This window comes from Poecilia latipinna, unplaced genomic scaffold, assembly GCF_001443285.1.
Source record: "Poecilia latipinna isolate Pla-1442-1.1 unplaced genomic scaffold, P_latipinna-1.0 Scaffold83, whole genome shotgun sequence".
Lineage (NCBI taxonomy): Eukaryota > Metazoa > Chordata > Actinopteri > Cyprinodontiformes > Poeciliidae > Poecilia > Poecilia latipinna.
In genome coordinates this window covers 117,213-135,004 of record NW_015112699.1, presented here as the reverse complement: position 1 = coordinate 135,004, position 17,792 = coordinate 117,213, and the positions used below count along the sequence as shown (strand labels likewise).

General features: G+C 36.2%; 3 protein-coding genes across 4 annotated transcripts; 2 read left to right on the top strand and 1 right to left on the bottom strand.

Moving 5' to 3' along the window:
• Positions 1-2,220: 2,220 nt before the first annotated feature.
• On the bottom strand, positions 2,221-5,575 carry LOC106938495 (retinol dehydrogenase 8). The gene is made up of 7 exons (XM_015020567.1): positions 5,240-5,575; positions 3,935-4,059; positions 3,672-3,833; positions 3,407-3,586; positions 3,228-3,321; positions 2,895-3,078; positions 2,221-2,774 (listed from the first exon to the last, which is right to left on the bottom strand). The coding sequence occupies exons 2-7, from the start codon at positions 4,029-4,031 to the stop codon at positions 2,565-2,567; spliced, it is 927 nt and encodes a 308-aa protein (XP_014876053.1). The 5' UTR covers positions 4,032-4,059; positions 5,240-5,575; the 3' UTR covers positions 2,221-2,564.
• A 3,269-nt stretch (positions 5,576-8,844) lies between these two features.
• soul5 (heme-binding protein soul5) lies at positions 8,845-10,765 on the top strand. Its single transcript, XM_015020544.1, has 7 exons — positions 8,845-8,941; positions 9,032-9,091; positions 9,208-9,289; positions 9,485-9,605; positions 10,028-10,164; positions 10,249-10,412; positions 10,506-10,765. Coding segments are annotated over exons 1-7 (657 nt in total). The 5' UTR covers positions 8,845-8,939; the 3' UTR covers positions 10,597-10,765.
• An 899-nt stretch (positions 10,766-11,664) lies between these two features.
• Positions 11,665-17,595, top strand: nr5a5 (nuclear receptor subfamily 5, group A, member 5). 2 transcript variants are annotated; one of them, XM_015020528.1, is made up of 7 exons: positions 11,665-12,465; positions 12,883-12,998; positions 13,100-13,241; positions 14,067-14,788; positions 14,891-15,010; positions 15,099-15,246; positions 15,370-17,595. In XM_015020528.1, exons 1-7 carry the CDS (start codon positions 12,366-12,368, stop codon positions 15,615-15,617), a joined length of 1,596 nt encoding a protein of 531 aa, XP_014876014.1. In that variant the 5' UTR covers positions 11,665-12,365; the 3' UTR covers positions 15,618-17,595. The 2 variants fall into 2 exon arrangements, with proteins under 2 accessions (XP_014876014.1, XP_014876021.1); XM_015020535.1 differs by lacking the exon at positions 11,665-12,465 and having other exon boundaries at positions 12,889-12,998; positions 13,078-13,241.
• Positions 17,596-17,792: the final 197 nt, after the last annotated feature.

Sequence of the window (17,792 nt, the reverse complement as noted above, 5' to 3'; positions counted from 1 at the left end):
CAGCATAAACGAATGAAAGGATAATAGGGAGGAGCAGAAAACGAAGGAGGGGGGGGGGGGGGGGGGGGCGAAACAACACTACTGTGTAGTGTTTATGTTGCGTAATTGTAAGATGAAACTCAAGTCATTTAGCTAACCACTTGTATTATGTCTGAACAAGTATTTTGTTTTTCATATAACCTGGCCATGTAGAACGGGGGGTCGGTCGCCTCTTTATAACATTTTGTGCACATTTCAGACTTTTTGTATCGTAACATTTTAAGAAAGACACTTTGGCATTTTCATTTAATGCTTTTTGAGCAGAGACGAATTAGCTCATCACTTCTAGTTATTGTTTTTACGGTGACAATGCCTAAACACTGCGTCTAGTTGAGTTATCAGCTGAGTTTATTTTTGTTTTTCTATTTTATCTTGTTCATTATAGAACCAGGTGCTGGTCTCTCAGACCTGGGAAAGTGTTGATTTTCACAGTCCAGTTTGCATCTTATTTGCAGGTGAAAATGTTTGGTTTGTCTGTTTGTTTGTTTTTTTCTAATTTTCTGGTCTTAAAATTTTCCTGCCAGGTCACACTAAGTGTTTTGTGCATTCACCATTTCAGTTACAAAATTTCAGTTGCAGATTGTAAATATTGTTTGTTTTGGGTAGATCGTTGCTTAAGAAGTCTTATTTTCCTAAAGTGATTGTTATGTACTAAAAAGACAGAAATAAAGTGTATTTCATTTAGCATTATTTGAAACTGAGACTAATGAATATTTTTTTAGCAAGCTTGTTACAACAGCACATGTTGATATATCCTCAGTTTATTCCTACAATTGTTCAAAAGTAGTTTAAAGTCACTGTCAACATTTCTCAGCAGTTTTTCTTTTCTTTTTTTTTAATCAAACTTGTTAAATATATTTGTAATAAAAAATACAGGGAACTACTTTTCAGTACATTATTTATTATTATTATTATTATTATTATTATTATTATTATTATTATTATTTGCTTTTAGCTGTGTGTTTCAGCAATGTGTTTTAGCAGTCTGTTTATATCACACTAATATACAGAGCAGCTGTTCTGAATGACAAGTTCAGATCTGTCATATTCCAAAGGTATTAATGATAATCTTAAAGGGATTAACTTTTCCTTATTTCCAGATAATATCCTAAACATTTTCCAATCAGACACTGATCAGGTTTAACCTATGCTCAGTCAAGTAGTAGAAACTACCAAACGCAGCTATTTGGTATAACTTTAGCATGCATGTATAATTTATTACTGCCAAAGTCAAAACTGGGTGATATTGTCAATGTAAAAGCTGTTCTTTAAATATAGTGTAAAGATGAGACCAACCATGTGTCAGCACACTGATATTGGCTCAATGGATTCTTCACAGAGGTAATTATAACCAGGATGAGACAGAGATTACTTCACTTAGTCGTGCTGGAAGATAAATGCCATAGACCTTTGTCCTGTTTAAAGTAAAGGCTTAATCTACTTTCTTTCAAATGCAACACATTGCTAACATTGTAAAACTTTCCTCCATTTAACAGTCTGTGAAATATACTGTGCATTCACATATTTTATGTAAAAAAAAAAAAAAAAAAAAAAAAAGATTGAGAAAACACACAATGGAAACTCTCATCCAGATTTAGACTCAGATTGAAAATGTGCTGACCTACATTTTAGAAATGATCTAAACAATCCTCAAGCCATCTGAGAGAAATGCAAATTTTATCACCGTAAACTGATCTGACATAATGTAAGAATAACTGTGTGGAAATTATATTTCAACCAAAATTATTCTTTATGTCCCAGAAAGAACCTTTCCTAGAATTTAACTCCATGATGCTCCACATACATAGAGAGATAAATATATTTTTAATATATTGACCTTTTCTTTTGCTAAAATTTTTACTTTTAATTTTAAAAAAATGTTTTTTTCTTAATTTTGGACTTATCTTGTGCCTTTTTGCACCACTTTTATTTACCTTTGAAGTCATTTTTTAATGGTACAGAAATTAAATTAAACTAATTAACTTCAGAACCTCTTTTTTTTAAGTCATGAACCAGGGTTTAAATTAAGCATCAATAAATGTTCTGTAGACAAAAGCAATGTCTGAATCAATTGTGATTAAAGTAGTTTTTACTTTAAATACTAAAATAAAATGGCAATATATACTGCAGGAATTTCATCAACTTTGATAAGAACTTAATAAATGTCTTTAAAATAAGGACCAGTTTTCAAGATATAATTTATTAATGCAATAACATAAAATAGGAATATTTAAATAGACATAATTTGACAGAAGCATATAATAGACAGTGCAGTTTTTAAAAGTATAGAACAATTTCTTCTATCAGGCTTTGAAGGGTTAAAAAAAAACACCTGAGTTTCTAATGACCAAAATCAAACCAATAAATTTAAAGGATCACATACATCCAGTTTATATCTTCAAAAAGAAAAAAGAAAAATCATTAAATCCTCTTCTAAGGGTAACAAAGCTAACAAAAGATTTATTTGTTTACAAGAATAACTGCAGTAACCCTAATCAACTATTGCATCTACTTCCATTAAATTATTATTTGTTCCCCTTCCTCCGATTCATCATGCGCAGAATCCCCAAGGTGGCGTTAAAAACAGCGTCATGTTTAAAGATCATTTTATAGAAAGCTTCCAGAGGAAGTCTGCCAGTGGGATCTGCATGCTTTAGTGCAGTCATGGGCATGTACAGTCGGTTGGTCTGGTGCCGTAGAGGAGGCTCCTTGGCTGTAATCACTTTATGTGTTTGCTAAACAGTGAGAAAAGAACAAAACTTTGCATCAAAAGGAGTCTTCTGGTTATGCATTTTAACTGAAAAGGAAATGTGTTGCCTTTAATTCTCAGTTTTAAGGACACTGTCACTACTTGCCTCGGCCACATCCTCTGGTGTCTGGCCTAAAGTTGTGAAGACCTTTCTAGAGTATGGAAGATAAATGTCACGGAAGATCCTGGCCGTCTCCTCGTCTGTCTCAGACAGATCTGTGTTCTCTGCATCCTCATACACTTTTCTTTCAAACTCTGTCATCACAGGACCAGGTTCCACCAGTGTAGTCCTAGGAAAACAAAAGTACGTAAATCTAAAAGCGATGCATTTGCTGAGCTGTAAATTCTTACCAATGTAGACGTTTAGATAGCTAAAGTTTTACTTGGGGACTAGAGCTGCATTTTTAAAAATGTTGTATTGTTCGGGACATGTAATCACTTGATGTTGAATTTCATTGCTTGCACTGCCAGACTTTCACAAAATCCTTCCACAGCAAACTTGGACGCAGAGTAGATGTCGTTGAACAGAAGTCCTTTGTGGAAACATTGGGAGAACATCAAAAGTGTTTTACAATTATTAGGTTTGTCTGAAACTGAGCTCATTAAAATAAAACCCACCTTGTATCCCCATGACACTGCTCATCACCACGATATGGCCACTCTGCCTTTGCTTCATGTCTGGCAGCACCTCTTTCACCAATCGCACCAGGCCAAAGAAGTTGACTTCAAAGAGTTCTTTCATTGAGGTAATACTTTGGCACTCCAGTGGTCCAATCATGCCAATGCCCGCATTGTTCACTACAACAATGAAATATTCTCTTTTAATAATGTTTGCTTGTTAAGTGAAATTTATTTTGAATAATCCTATGCAAAGGAAACAGACCGAGGACATCCACTTGTCGGTTGGGGATGCTGTTGATGCACTCTTTGATGGATTCTTCACAGCAGGCATCCAACTTTTGGATCACCAGGGTTTTATTTAATAAATCACCTGCTGCTTTTTCTAAAGGGCCACGTTTCTCAAGATCCCTCATTGTGGCAACTACTGGCTCAGACAAACACACAGGATGTCACTCACTTTGATTACTTATTATCTACTGGATACTGAATTTTTTTAAGGTGCAGCAAAGAACATCAACAGCTTACCTTTAAACCGTTTGGTCTCATCCTTGGCCAAGCGTACTGCCACAGCCAAGCCAATACCAGAGGAGCAACCAGTAACCAGCACTCTCCTGGTCCCCATGGTGGCGACCTCAAGACTTACCAGTGGACTATAATAATAATTTTAAAAAAAGCTCAAATATCTTTTCTACACTGCTATGGCTTTCTTGTGTTTCAAGGTGTGATAAGCCACATTTACTTAAATCTAATGGTGTTTTCCCTGTGCTCAAAGTGAGTCAGAGTCTACCACGGCCATGTTTGCATACTATATTTTAAGTATATCAATCACTGTCCCTATATAATATCTAATATTTCTAAATGGTTGCATAATGAGGCTATAAAGAAGCCACAGGTTGGGCCAATAACTCCTTTCATATTAAAAAAAAAAAAGACCAGAAAGTGTGCTGAGGTAAACAAACAAAAGAAAAGCAAACTCATTCAAATAGCAATAGTAGTTTTTAAAGTAAAAACTAAAGAAGTATCATCCAATTTGAAATCACAGTAGTTACAAAATGTCCATGACAAGAAGATAATTATGCTGTACGTAATTACCTTGAGAAGAAATCCTAAAATGTTTTTCTTCAAAAGGGAAAAGCTGTATTTTTAGTTGTAATAGGATTAAATATGGTACAGGATAGAAATAGGTCATATCTACAAAGGAATATAGTATACTGCATAATGACAGTTTAAAACATAGTTTATTGTGAAATAAATAGCTGTTCTTTGAAATAAGACAATACATTTTAAAAAAAAATCACAGACACCTTAGACTTGATCCAGTTTAAAAGCTGTTGTGAAGTATATTGGTTTGTCCGACCTGGATGTTCTTTCTGATATTAAAGACGTTCTACTGGTACAGTTTATATTATTCCTATCACAATCTAAATTTACCTGAGAAAGGTTTTACCACAAGGTGTTTAAAATCTTTTACAACTGAAGAATATTCCAGTTCAGATTTTACCTAAGGATTCTGAGTAGCCCTCTAGATTTTTGATTTCACTCATCTGAACCTGCTGCAGTCATCTACATAACATAGTTAACAATAGAATAAAAAAACAACAACTATTTTAGTCATGCTGTGTAGGTTTTAAACTGAATCTAGAGTAAAAAGCCTGCAAACAACAAGAAGAAAAGCTACTTCTTTCTGACATTTAGAAAAGCCCAATATCCAAGACCTGCCACTCAATGATCTATGCATAATCTTAAATTACACCAAGGTCACTATCTGCTAAATCTTTACAAAAGACTCTATATTGAGGCAGATGTGTTTGTTTGCCACACGGTACCCACCTGCGGAGCGAGCTGTTTGGTCCTCACTGACGTGAAAAACAGTTTGTCAACAGTGCATCGATGAATTGCTGCAAAAACACTGAACAACATAACGAAGTCTCAAATGTCGGGACAGGCGGCTAAAGTCTCAGGGATTACTCAAGCGGCTCATGTATTATGGGAGTTGTAGTTTTTCGGTTTACTCCAAATACACAAACTGTAGGACCATTTATATTGCTGCTGTTGTTTTTTGTTCTTGGTGGGTATTTTCTACTCTGGATTACTCACTGCGTCTCTTATATGTATATATTTCTTTTTTATATCCTTCAACATTTCGTGGAATTGTATTTAAAGACTACGCCTACACATGAAATGCAGTTTTTACCCAGTTAAATTTCTGAAAGAAAAAAAATCGTCATGTCCAATATATTTCTAAATGTCTAACAATGTATATTATATAAAATAAAATAAAAACACCGCTCTAGATTTAACTAAGTCTTGCAGTTTTTGTTTTGGCCTCTGGAGGGCAGACTCGTCACTCTAATATTCTGTTCAACAATCAGCATGAATGAAACATAATTTATCTTTTGGGTCAGAAAGAGTGAGCTTTTATGGCTCCCACACTTCCAGTTAATGGTAGTACGTTTTCCTAAAACATGAATCATTTATTGCATCTCGAGATACATTATTTTTATAGCAGCTTTGAGCAAGAATACAAATGATTTAGAGCAAAAATGTGAAATTTGGAGCAGTGTCTATAACAGAAATCCAATTAGACATTTAAAAAAAAAAAAAAAAACAAGAGTCCAATGAGTGATATGCACCTATATGTCAGGATTTTTAAAAAAAAGCCAATTTTCAAAAGTAATATTATTTGTAAATGCTGTGATAAGTACTTAATATTTTGGTTCATCCACACCCCGTCAATCCATCAAAATGTAAAGCTAGTTTTACTAACAGCAGCACCAAAAGTTTCACTTTTGTGGCATATCAGTCTTGGTGGTTCCTGTGATGTTCCTTAGTATCATCTGAGAATAATAGCTACAGTCATTTTGTCATACATTTGCAAAATGATGATAATGATTAATATCTAGTCCTTTCATACACTTGTTTGAAATGATCATGTTGTTTTCCAATGTTTTGTTTAAATCTACAATTCTTTTCAGAGCTTCACTGCGTTCCTTGTGCCTTCCCGTTGTTTTGAGAATTGTTCAGCTTATTGCGTGCTATCAAACAAATCATTTTATTGTTGGCAAAGAGGAGCTACCAGCTACTGACAGTCATTATCACAACGAGAAGTTAACTGGCCTTGAACTGGTTGAGGTGAATAAATAATGTATAATCAGATTTTCATGCTTCTGTAGTAACTAGAGCAAAATCCACAATAATTTCTAATTTGATAGCTCCCACTTCTTTGTTTCAATCCAAATTATGGAATAATAAGAACTCTTGACTCAAAACATTTATTCAGAGCCCAAAGCAAAATTAGTTTAACAAATATAAAAAATAGATGTGTGTTTTACAGATGAAACTGAAATAAATCATTTCAGGGTCCATTTAATCACACAGATGTGTTAAGGTAAAATAAAGCTCTCATCCTAAAACTCATACAGAGGAACATAGTAATAATGAGTCAGCTTCACTGCTCCCTTAAAGCCAAAACAATCCAGTAACTTACACAACCACCACGTTACATGACATTACTGATTCCTCTTTTTATTCTTTCATTTGTTATATAAGGATGCATCTTGTTCTTATGAGGAAAATAAAAAAAAAAAACTGTCAATTTTTTTGCAACAGTGGGAGGGTTTCTTTTTACTCCAATCCTTTTTCTCAGTGACAAAAGAAAAATCGTTCACATCTGTTTGACTTGTTATATAACCTCTACATGCTCACACCATTATGCAATTGGAACTGTTTTCTTTTTTTCATGATTAATGGCAGAGCATTCTGTTAGACAAAGCAGCATATTTATCTGAATTGTCTGTTTAACAGCTTAGTGTCCGTGTCAAAAGTCTTCAAATCCTTTTCTGCTCTTGAAATAATTTTGAATCAAGGAAAAAATAATTCTGTTGCTGAAACTTAAAACTTTCTTCCTAATAAAGTAAAAAGCTTGATTGCATCAGCCTGCCTGGTAATAATTTAATTTCAATTGGTTTTTTTTTAAGAGGTTTATTTTTTTGTTTGTTTTTTGAGTGAAAAGTTAATGTGGTCGTATGCATTCCTTTGAAGCACCCACACTTTTTATGACTGAAAGACTGCACATTCACAACACAACCAGTTCTGCTGACTGAGTAGATTTTTGTCAGCGTTATGAAACTTGAAAAACTAGGTGACACTTTTTAAATGTATCACCTTTATTAATGTGATCTTTACTGTATTTTCTGTTAAATGTTACATCATAGTTTTCTTATCCATTACACTGTCTGTTTAACTTTACTCCTTGAGAATTCGAAAAGATTAATTCTTCATAAAATCACGATAATGATGGACAATTCTTAGTATCCTCCTCATGAAACAACTGAGTGTCTTCAGTCAGAGCTTTCAAATGGTTTCTGCAACACTGACCACTACAGGAGACCCATGCTCACAGCCATCTGCATCTATAATAACTCTGAAGAAAATTGTCTAGAGTTATAACAACATTTAATTTCTGTCTGGTGATTGATAAAGTATTTTGAACTGAGTTGAATGCAGAGGGTGTGACTGAACATTCTGTCTCCCAGCCCAGATCAGGTGTCATCTGAGGACAAAACAGGTATCGTGAGAGCTTTAAGAAAAGATTTTGTCAATGCCAATAATTCCCTTGGCAGTCCCATTATTTCTCTCCCAGGGAAGTTTTTGTCTGCTTGCTAACCAAATCCAAGGTATTTTTTTACATCTTTTCTATGCAATTCATTGATGTGCAAAACTGCGTGTGAACAAGACAATCAGACAAAACACAATGTTCTAACTCGCTCTGATAACAGATGATAGACTATATATTTATTTATCTTAAAGTGTCAATCCAACAAGCTGTGTCCACTCCTTTATGTCTCAGCTGAGGAACAAGAAATGCATATTAGGTAACAATAACAGCAAAATGAACTCACAAATAAAAATAAAAAATAAAAATACATTTAAAGATCAAATTTCTGATTTAGAAAAAAAACAAACAAAATTCTGCTTTTCCATCAGTGATCAACAGCTGAGGGCTACTGCTCGGGGTATTGCTTTTATGTTTTTATATATTTTATTCATTTATTTATTTCAGAACAAAGCAAATCAGAAAAGAAAAAGCATGTTTTCTTGTTAGTGCAAAGAGAGAATGATTGTTTCTGATTCAGTAACCCGTCCACCTACATGACTGCACGTATACACATGATGTTACAGTCAAGGTTACAGTTGCTGACCTTTGTGGCCTGTTGTCTGAGGTGAAGCAAAAGAGTTATAATTAAATTATGCAAAATATATCCTTTGTTATTACATCAGTTGGTGTGACATAAATGCAAGTTTCACATCTGTATTACACAAAGGCGAGGTTACAGAACACAAGCGAGTATTCCCACATTCTTTTGCCTCTGTAAAGATTTTCTCACATGTTCTGCCTCTCTGTTGTCTGGACTGAATTAGGAGTTCAGGGAGGAGCCTGTTTTCCTTTCATAACCAGAAGGGGATAAATGCTTGCTTTGGGTCGGTACTGTTACTGTTCGAGAAGCTGAGAACTCAACAGTGAGCTGCAATGTAAGTAGACGTTCATTTTGACTTACATTCTCACTGAACAGAAATGCATTGAAGTTCTGAAACAAGCGCTCTACATTTTCTGTGTTTCAGGATTTGTTTTTCAGGTCTCGTGGGTCTTCTGCTGGTTCTAACAGCTGAAGCCAGAGTTGGGTATGAAAAATGATCTTACTGACACTTTCATTCAGCATGTGGTATGAGTAGATGTTACTTTAACATGTCCTCATGGATGCATGCAAGAGAATTTTATGTGTGCTTTGACTTTACAGAGACTCCTCCCAGCTGGAGTTCTGCAATGAGACAGAGCAGTGCCTGCTGTTTGACTCGATTTGCAAGAACTCCGTATATGAGGTGAGCATCGGCAAGAACAAATAAAATGAAAATAAAAATGGTTTGTATTTGCATGGAAGTGCCTATTTGTTGTCTAAATCTGCTCATTCTTGAAGGGTTGCTCAGGGGCTAGCGCCTATCTCCATCAGCATTCGAGGGAGAACATTCCTGAGAACGGCACAAAAGAATTGCATTAATAATAATAATAATTTTCAGGTGCGGCATTATGACTCCGTGAAATGGGTTACGACTAATTACACCAGCTTCGCTATGGAATTTATGATGGTACCGGCATTTTGGAGGTTGTACAAGTACATCACCGGAGAAAATGAAGCAAGTTAGTATGTGATTTGATGCTACCATTTTTTTTCCACTCACTTCTTTTTTTTTTACAACTATTTTTGTGAAAACAAAAATACATTTAGCAAATTAAATTCCACACAATGTGACCTATAAACACAAACACAGCGGCAATACTGTTTGTATAATATAAACCAAAGAGCAGACTTTAATAGCATGTAGAAAAATATTGTTCTGAATTCTTCACTGTCTTTCATTCAAAACTTGACTTCCAATTAAAAAAAAAAAAAAGGTAATTGTCTTGGTCTTGATTAGTAATACTGAAATATTGTGATCCTATAAATGGTCTCCATCTAAATGTGGAATTTTATTTATCCAATTGTCATGTGTATTGACAGTGTGTACATATTTTCGTTTTGGTACACACATTCTGTTTACAGTATTTCTGTTCCCTTGCAGACCAAAAAATCCCTATGACTGCTCCAGTTGTGATGGGATTGCCTGAAAAGAGCATTTTTAGGACGGGTGTCATCACAATGAGTTTCTTGCTGCCAGCAGAATATCAGATGGATCCACCAAAACCTACTAACGAATATGTAAGCTTTGATATAAAACTTGAGACTTTTTCTCTGAGATCTGCTTTTGCTTTCTGCAGATAAAACATTCTTGCTAATTCGCAGGTTTATATCCAAGAGACGCCTGCTATGAATGTCTATGTAATCGACTATGACTCCTACATGAGCACCATGTCTGACAACAAGTACTCCCAGAAACTGTTGAAAGCTCTTAACTCTGCCAATGCACAGTACACGAAAGGATTCCACTTCGCAGCTGGATACGACAGGTGATGAAATGATAAGTAGCCCAAATGCTTAAAACAACCCCAGTATGTTGAAGTCATATTCTAATATCTCTGTGTGTTTTTGTGTTCTTGTAGTCCAAAGCCCAAGAAAAAGAGACACTGCGAGGTGTGGTACGTTGTTGAGGGGGATCCAGTGTGTGATCCAGATCTTCAACCATCTGCATAGTTTACTGAACACAACGTCTGTGCTGTAGCTGAACGTTGCTCAAAATTGAACATAAACTCTGTTTGAACACACAGACAACAAAGCCATTATTATCAGGGTTTTGTACAATTTATTTTGTTTTTGTTTTTGTTTTTTTGTTGTTGAAAAATAAAGTAGTTTTTTGCAGCAATCATTCTGTTTCTTTATTTATCTATATGTGAATGATAGATCTTTGTACATGTACTATACGTACAATTAAAGCTTTGCACATCTGAGCCAGTAGATGGCAACTAAATCTTGAAAGAGCTCATGCAACCTTGAGCTCATGAAAACTTGGCCAATTGTATGAAATCTATGTATATGCTACCTCAAAGTAAACATGCAGTTTAAAATAAGCAGATAATGAACTTAGCATGCAATGTTGTTTAATATTTGAAAGTATCCATGGAAACCATGCACCTTCGCTGCCGTTATGGCTCGACTTTGACGTCATTGTGTGACTGGATCAGTTTGTGCTAATTGTGTTTCAGCTGTATCTTATCACCACTGTCTGGAAGATTAAGATAATACATACAGATTTTTATTACATAACCTGTTGTACACTGCACTGTAATAATGCATGTATTATTTGCAAATTGGGGATTTGTTCAATTTTAGCTAACCGTAAAAAGCAATGGACACATTTTTGAAAACCTCAGTTTATGAATTAACTGCAGTATTATGGGCCTTAGCTTTATTTTTGCAATATTACTACTATGCAGGACAAAATATATACCTTTAATATATTTACCTCAAATAAATAATTGTAGTTTTACATAAATACTTTCAAAAGCATTACAGCACATTGAGGAAGTTATTTTTTCACAAAATTTAAGTGTTTCATGTTCAATAGAAATAAAGAACATACCGCTGGCAGTGTATTAGACAATTATTACCAGGTTGTTGGGGGGTGGAGGGTTGTTGCAGAAATTGATAGCTATGCAACAATTAGACTAATGTTGAGTGTTTTGAATAATTAAAAAACAGAAAGGTGGAAAATTATGTATTCATCTGTAAGTAAGCTATTCTATAATGATATTGTGAACGGCAATACATGAACACATTTATCGTCAGTGTTGGTGATATTTAGAAACAACTCCACTTTCACTCTGAAACCCAGTAATAATTATAGAAAAGGAAGAAGCTGAGAATCAAGCAAGCAAGAAGAAAACTGAACCCACATATTGAGCTTTCTTTTTTGCAGTATTATTAAAATCTTCAAGTTGAACACAATTCGGAGATTTAGTCATTTAATCATCGTTTTTAAAAAAAGGATAAATGTTAAAGTGTGTGAGGTGTGCTTTCCACAATTAGCAACCCTTAAAATAGGGGGGGAAAAAAAGAATCTAAAGTCAAATCTGCATGTTTGTAGTTTAGCAGTGGTCCTGTTTGCTCCTTAATGGACTCTTATCTTATCTGCCGGGATTCAGAATGGTTCAGTGATCCAGAAGTGATTTCACTTCAGTAAGATTCCAGCAGGTGGCTATCTGTCCCCCAGGAAGGGGCCGGCGGGCTAGCTTGCTTGCTGATATACTGACTGGTTAGGAGTGCCAGTCAGGAGAGGTTTTATGACACCCACTATGGACCAAAGTCCAAATGTGGGCCTCCAACAGTTGTCAGTCCATCAGAGCTGTTGGGCCTGACCACCACCTGGCTTTTCTCTGGCTCTCCTGCTGTGACTGTCTTGTCTCTTGGTCTTTGCAACAATGAGGATCAAACTAAGCTGACTGTGGCGTTCATGTCCCAAGAAGATGGACATCCCTGGTTATTACGCACAACAGCCCCAGCCTCCTGCCCATTTTTCCGGTAGCCATCCGGAGGATTTGTTAACGCAGGAGGGCTCATCAACATGTGAGTACGGCATGGATTGCAAAGTGAAACTTTTTTCAAATTTGTTAAAACATTTTGTTGGTAATACTTTTTGTGAAATGTACATGTGTTATTGGCAAGGCAATGACTCCTTCTTGCAGAGAAAAAACAACAACTTTAAAAGACTTTAGATTCAGAAACGTATGTGGGACAGTTTTCATTCACTAGATAGAAATTATGTAAGGGTCATGCATGTTATCAAAGTCGAACAAATCTAGATGAGCGATAAGATACTTTCTGCAGTGGAGGGATGGTCCTGTAGTATTCCTTGTCTGCTCAATAGCTGAGCAATAAACCCCCTTTCATGTGAGCGGTATTGATTTTAATACATTTCCTTGCCCAGAAGTATGTGTCAAAAATCGAGACACACGTTTTGATGTATCTACTGTCTTTTGGTAGCTCGAGAACAAAAGACTGAGGCAGACAGTCGGTCAGAGTCAGAGGAGAGCTGTCCGGTTTGTGGTGACAAAGTGTCAGGATACCACTATGGACTGCTTACCTGCGAGAGCTGCAAGGTACGGAATAAGTTGTTGATATGTGGTTCTTCTGTGATGATGGGGACCCAGATTTATTTAGGCTTTTTTCCCCCCTCAGACAGTGTTTCTTTCTCACGCAGGGCTTCTTCAAACGCTCAGTGCAGAATAACAAGCATTATACCTGTTCAGAGCAACAACGCTGCCCAATGAACCGGTCCCAAAGAAAACGCTGTCCTTTCTGCCGCTTCCAGAAGTGTCTGGCTGTAGGCATGAAGAAAGAAGGTATATGATCTCTCAACACTTTTGATGTAGTTGTGCTTCTTTGTCACATGCACTGCTGTGAAAAAGCATCATTAGATATCTTCTGCAGGGATTTTATTTGCCACACTTAAATTTTTCATGTCAATTACACTGAAAAGTTATACAAAAGGTATATTAATTTGCTGTTTTCAAATTAGGATTTTATCTATCAAAGGAAAAATGCCTTCCAAAACCAATACAATTCTTTGTAAAGATATGACTGCCTCTATTATTACATTATAAATGATTCCACAAAAAAAAAAAAAACTGACTAACATCTATTGGGCCGATCCGCTGTACTAGATGCCTTATTCTCTCTTAATAATTCAAATGATTAGAAATTAGTGCTTTGTATTAACTCAATACTATGATATATCTGTATTGAGATATATCATAGTATTGATATATCTCAATACTATGACATATATAGTATTGAGATATGTTATATATCTCAATACTACATAGTATCGAGGTATATACTATATAGTATATATATTTACTTTTTATTTAGTGTGACTAAATAAAAACAGAAAAAGAAAAAGAAAATACCTCTTAAAAGGAGGAAATACTATTTTATTGGGAGTGCAAATGTCCATCTCTTCCTTATGAAACTAAATCATTCTAGAGTTGGCTAAATTAGGAAAGTGTCAATAAAAGAAATTTGTAAATGTGTGTCAAATATGATATGTTACTCAACTTGGGCCCCAAGTAATGTTTATTTAAATATTTTTATTTATTTATTTTTGCCAAAGATGTTACAAGTGTTGGTGTCAAACCCTTTTAATTATGACTTCTTTCTGCCTTCAGCTGTAAGAGCAGATCGTATGAGAGGTGGCAGGAATAAGTTTGGGCCTCTTTACAGACGCGACAGGCAGATGAAACAACAAAAGGCAAACACAGATCCCTACAGGATTAAGATGGAAACAAGGCAAACGCCTGGTCCCCAATCTCCAAATGACCATCGAATAAGTGGCCCAACAAGCAATACATTGTCTTCAGCTGCTTTTCATCTATCCCACATTATGTATCCGTCTGGGATGGAGCAAAGCTGTCAACCCATGCCTCTGGACTGCACCATGAACAATCATAGAGTGCTATCACCTCCATCTGTGCCTTTCCGTGGACTTTGTTGTGGTTTCCCTGAATACTTGCAGGATAAAGGGGAACCCAGCTTCAGCTACAACCCCGTTCCCACACACTTTTCAGCCCATTCATTCACGCCAACATGCACACCGACATCTTCCCCCTGCTCCACACCAAGCTCAGCTCCTGCTATTTCCCAGGCTGGTACTCAGACAACGCCTCCACCAACCACTCCTTCTCCCAGCTTCCTTATCCAGCTCCTGGAGGGTGAACAAGATGAGGGTCAGCTATGCACCAAAGTCTTGGCTAGTCTGCAAAGAGAGCAGGCCAATCGAGGGAAGCATGACTGTCTAAATACATTCAGCATCATGTGCAAAATAGCTGACCAGACTCTGTTTGGACTTGTGGAGTGGGCCAGAAACAGCAATCTCTTTAAAGAGCTCAAGGTGAGGACGTTTTTGCTACACTACCAGTCAGATGCAGGGTAATATCTATGCAGTTTCTAGAGTTTTAGTCTTTTACTTTACACACCGTGGTGCTTCTGACAGGTGGACGATCAGATGTCGCTCCTGCAAAGCTGTTGGAGTGAGCTGCTGGTCCTAGACCACCTCTGCAGACAAGTCACTTACGGAAAAGAAGGTTGTATTTATCTGGTCACAGGTCAACAGGTTAAGTATTAGACACTTATCTATACAGATTTAGAGGCATGCTTAATTTCATCACTCACACTTGTTACTGTGATTTATTGTGATGCAGATTGAAGTGTCAACCATTATGTCCCAGGCTGGAACGATGTTAAGTAGCTTAGTATCAAGAACCCAAGACCTTGTTTTCAAACTTAAGGCACTCCAGTTTGACAGGCACGAGTTTGTCTGTCTTAAATACCTTGTCCTGTTCAATCCAGGTTAGTGTTCTTAATTCAATAGTTGTTAAAATCAAGTTTAACAACTATTGATCTGCCATTAATGCAGTTGCTATTAGTTGTTCAACCCACTTTTTGTGCTTTTTTTTTTTTTAAATGCATCAGATGTGAAGTCAGTCCAGAACCGCAGACAAGTAGAGCAAACTCAGGAGAGGGTGAACAGAGCTCTCATGGAACATACCCAGCAGAGCCACCCGGGACACTCGGACAAGTTTGGGCAGTTGCTTCTTCGGCTCCCAGAAGTGCGCAGCATTAGCTTGCAAGTTGAGGACTATTTGTACCAGCGCCACCTTCTTGGAGATTTACCCTGCAACTCTCTACTTGCGGAGATGCTGCACGCTAAGCACAACTAGGAGGTGTTGAAGTTTGAAAAATTATCACCTTCAAAGATGTTCTAAGATGAAGATGGGTCATGCTATGAGGTTTCTTTATCAGTGTTAAATTAGGACCCAAGTGTCATCTTATTTCATGTAAACAGGAAAAGCTAAACTGTTCAACAAAAGTAATAAAATACATTCAGTAGTCAAGCAATTTTGTGTCTAAAAACTTTTGTAAATATAAAATAAAAAATGTGTTATTCACTCTCACGCTGCAGTATATCTTTTCAAAGAAGGTCTCCAGTCCACATGCAAATTCTAAAACATACATATGAGGGGGAGGGGGTGAATAAAAATTATTATTAAATAACGAAAAACAAAATCAATGTGGATGATTTAAAAAGGATTTTATTTTTCTGGTCCAGTTGTCAAGGAGTCACTTAATGAAATGAACATACAAAATGTACTGGCAAATAAGAAAACAGAAGAAAAAAAAAAACTTATGACATCTTTTCTGAAATGGCAATTTGACATATAACCATTAAAAAAAGAAAAAGAAAAAAAGAAATGGAGAGAAAAGGACAGAGAACCTCAAACTAAAAAATAAATTTGTCAAATAATTCAAATGGAAATAAATATACCTCTGGATGATGTGGGGAGTTTCAGAGAGAATTGCACAGAATCAAAATATAGTCTTCACTACCACATATGAAGCTTTACAAGTTGATAAATACAAACATCTATTAAATCTACACATAATCCCCCACACACATACTTAATCAACATTTTATTTCTTATTTATGGTTTCAACATTGCATCCACAGGAGTCCCCTTCAAACAGCACATTACATGGAGGCATTCTGTGATTTTAAAAGAAGGTAGCTGCACTATGGCAACTGTAATAGTGCTGCAAGACTGCAAAGAAAGAGCTGATTTTCAAGATTTTCTGCCAGCACTGAATTAATCAAGAAATTCTGGAGTCTTTTTTTTTTTTTTTTACTAGCACTGAGGAAAAAAAAAAAAAGCTTTTGGCATTTTACATTCCCCAGTTGTACATGAAGGAGTCTCAAGAGACTGTGGGGTAGACGAGGGCTGTTACAGTCCAGAATGATCCTTCGTTAAGAAACCTACTGTTTATATGCCTGCACATATAAACAGGGAATAATGCATTAGGAAACAAGCTCAGTGACCTACATGATTTATTTATCCTAAAACAGTATCAGGAACTTCAGCTGTTGAACAATTCAAATTCGTTCTCATTCACTCACTGTCATCTCAAACATACATCTCACTAATGCTTAAGCAGCAGGCTAGCTTATTTGTAGCTCACAAAGGTCAACATAATTTTTACAAATCGTCAAAAAAAAAAAAAGTATTCAGCATTCAGTATATATTAAATCAAGATTGATTATCATCGTCATACAGAGCTTTATCCAAGTATTGATAAACATGACGAAGCTCTCCTTCATCTTTGTCCCTTCCCTGGAGCTCGCAAGACAAGCTCAAACCATTATTTCCATGAACAAAAAAGAACAATAAACAGAAAAGTCACAGGATATTTCATTCTTCTTTCAGCTCTTCATGACTCGATCAGTTGCTAACAAAACGCATGTCAAAAAGTATATTAAAAAAAACATCCAGACGTCTACAGCTGAAGGAGTGGAGTGCAGAAAATATGGGGCACAAGCAGTTTCGAGTGTGTAAAGCAATCTGCAGTGAAAGTAGCCTCTGGTAAATCTATGGTATTTTCTGGTCCTGACTAGGAGCGGCTAGCGTGTGCCCTACATTCATATGAGAGCAGCGTTAACTGCCTATACATTTCAGCCTTCATTTCCAATCAGAGTAGAGAGCTGAGCCATGTGTCTCAGTATACTGGAGGGAAACAGAGCCCTGGAAGAAGAAAAGGCAGCGAAAGGAAACCAAACCAAAACTTTGAGGGGTGGGAGCTGCTTGTACCCAAAATACTGTTGTGCGGGCAAAGGCAGTGTAATTCCTCCCTCCCCACCCTTTTCGAGTCAAAAAAACAAGACTCAGACAAGGCAGGGTAAGGCAAAGCATGAGGAGGAAAAGGGAAACAGTTTTTTTTTTTTTCCTTTTTTATCCAAATGAAATTTGTCCCATTACATTTTACAATCTGAATGGGTCATTCAGAACCTGTCAGAAGCTCTGGAGATAAACTCTTTTAGCTAGAGTGGCTTATTTAAGGAGTGA

What these genes read in the sequence shown, in the direction of transcription:
- LOC106938495 (XM_015020567.1), bottom strand. Translation starts at nt 4,031, where the DNA reads ATGGGGACCAGGAGAGTGCTGGTTACTGGTTGCTCCTCTGGTATTGGC. An exon ending in TGAGACCAAACGGTTTAAAG is followed by an intron (nt 3,834 to 3,934) that starts GTAAGCTGTTGA and finishes TGTCTGAGCCAG; the next exon opens with TAGTTGCCACAATGAGGGAT. An exon ending in CAGTGTCATGGGGATACAAG is followed by an intron (nt 3,322 to 3,406) that starts GTGGGTTTTATT and finishes GTTTCCACAAAG; the next exon opens with GACTTCTGTTCAACGACATC.
- soul5 (XM_015020544.1), top strand. An exon ending in CACCGGAGAAAATGAAGCAA is followed by an intron (nt 9,606 to 10,027) that starts GTTAGTATGTGA and finishes GTTCCCTTGCAG; the next exon opens with ACCAAAAAATCCCTATGACT. An exon ending in CAAAACCTACTAACGAATAT is followed by an intron (nt 10,165 to 10,248) that starts GTAAGCTTTGAT and finishes GCTAATTCGCAG; the next exon opens with GTTTATATCCAAGAGACGCC.
- nr5a5 (XM_015020528.1), top strand. Translation starts at nt 12,366, where the DNA reads ATGGACATCCCTGGTTATTACGCACAACAGCCCCAGCCTCCTGCCCAT. An exon ending in TTACCTGCGAGAGCTGCAAG is followed by an intron (nt 12,999 to 13,099) that starts GTACGGAATAAG and finishes TTTCTCACGCAG; the next exon opens with GGCTTCTTCAAACGCTCAGT. An exon ending in TGTAGGCATGAAGAAAGAAG is followed by an intron (nt 13,242 to 14,066) that starts GTATATGATCTC and finishes TTCTGCCTTCAG; the next exon opens with CTGTAAGAGCAGATCGTATG.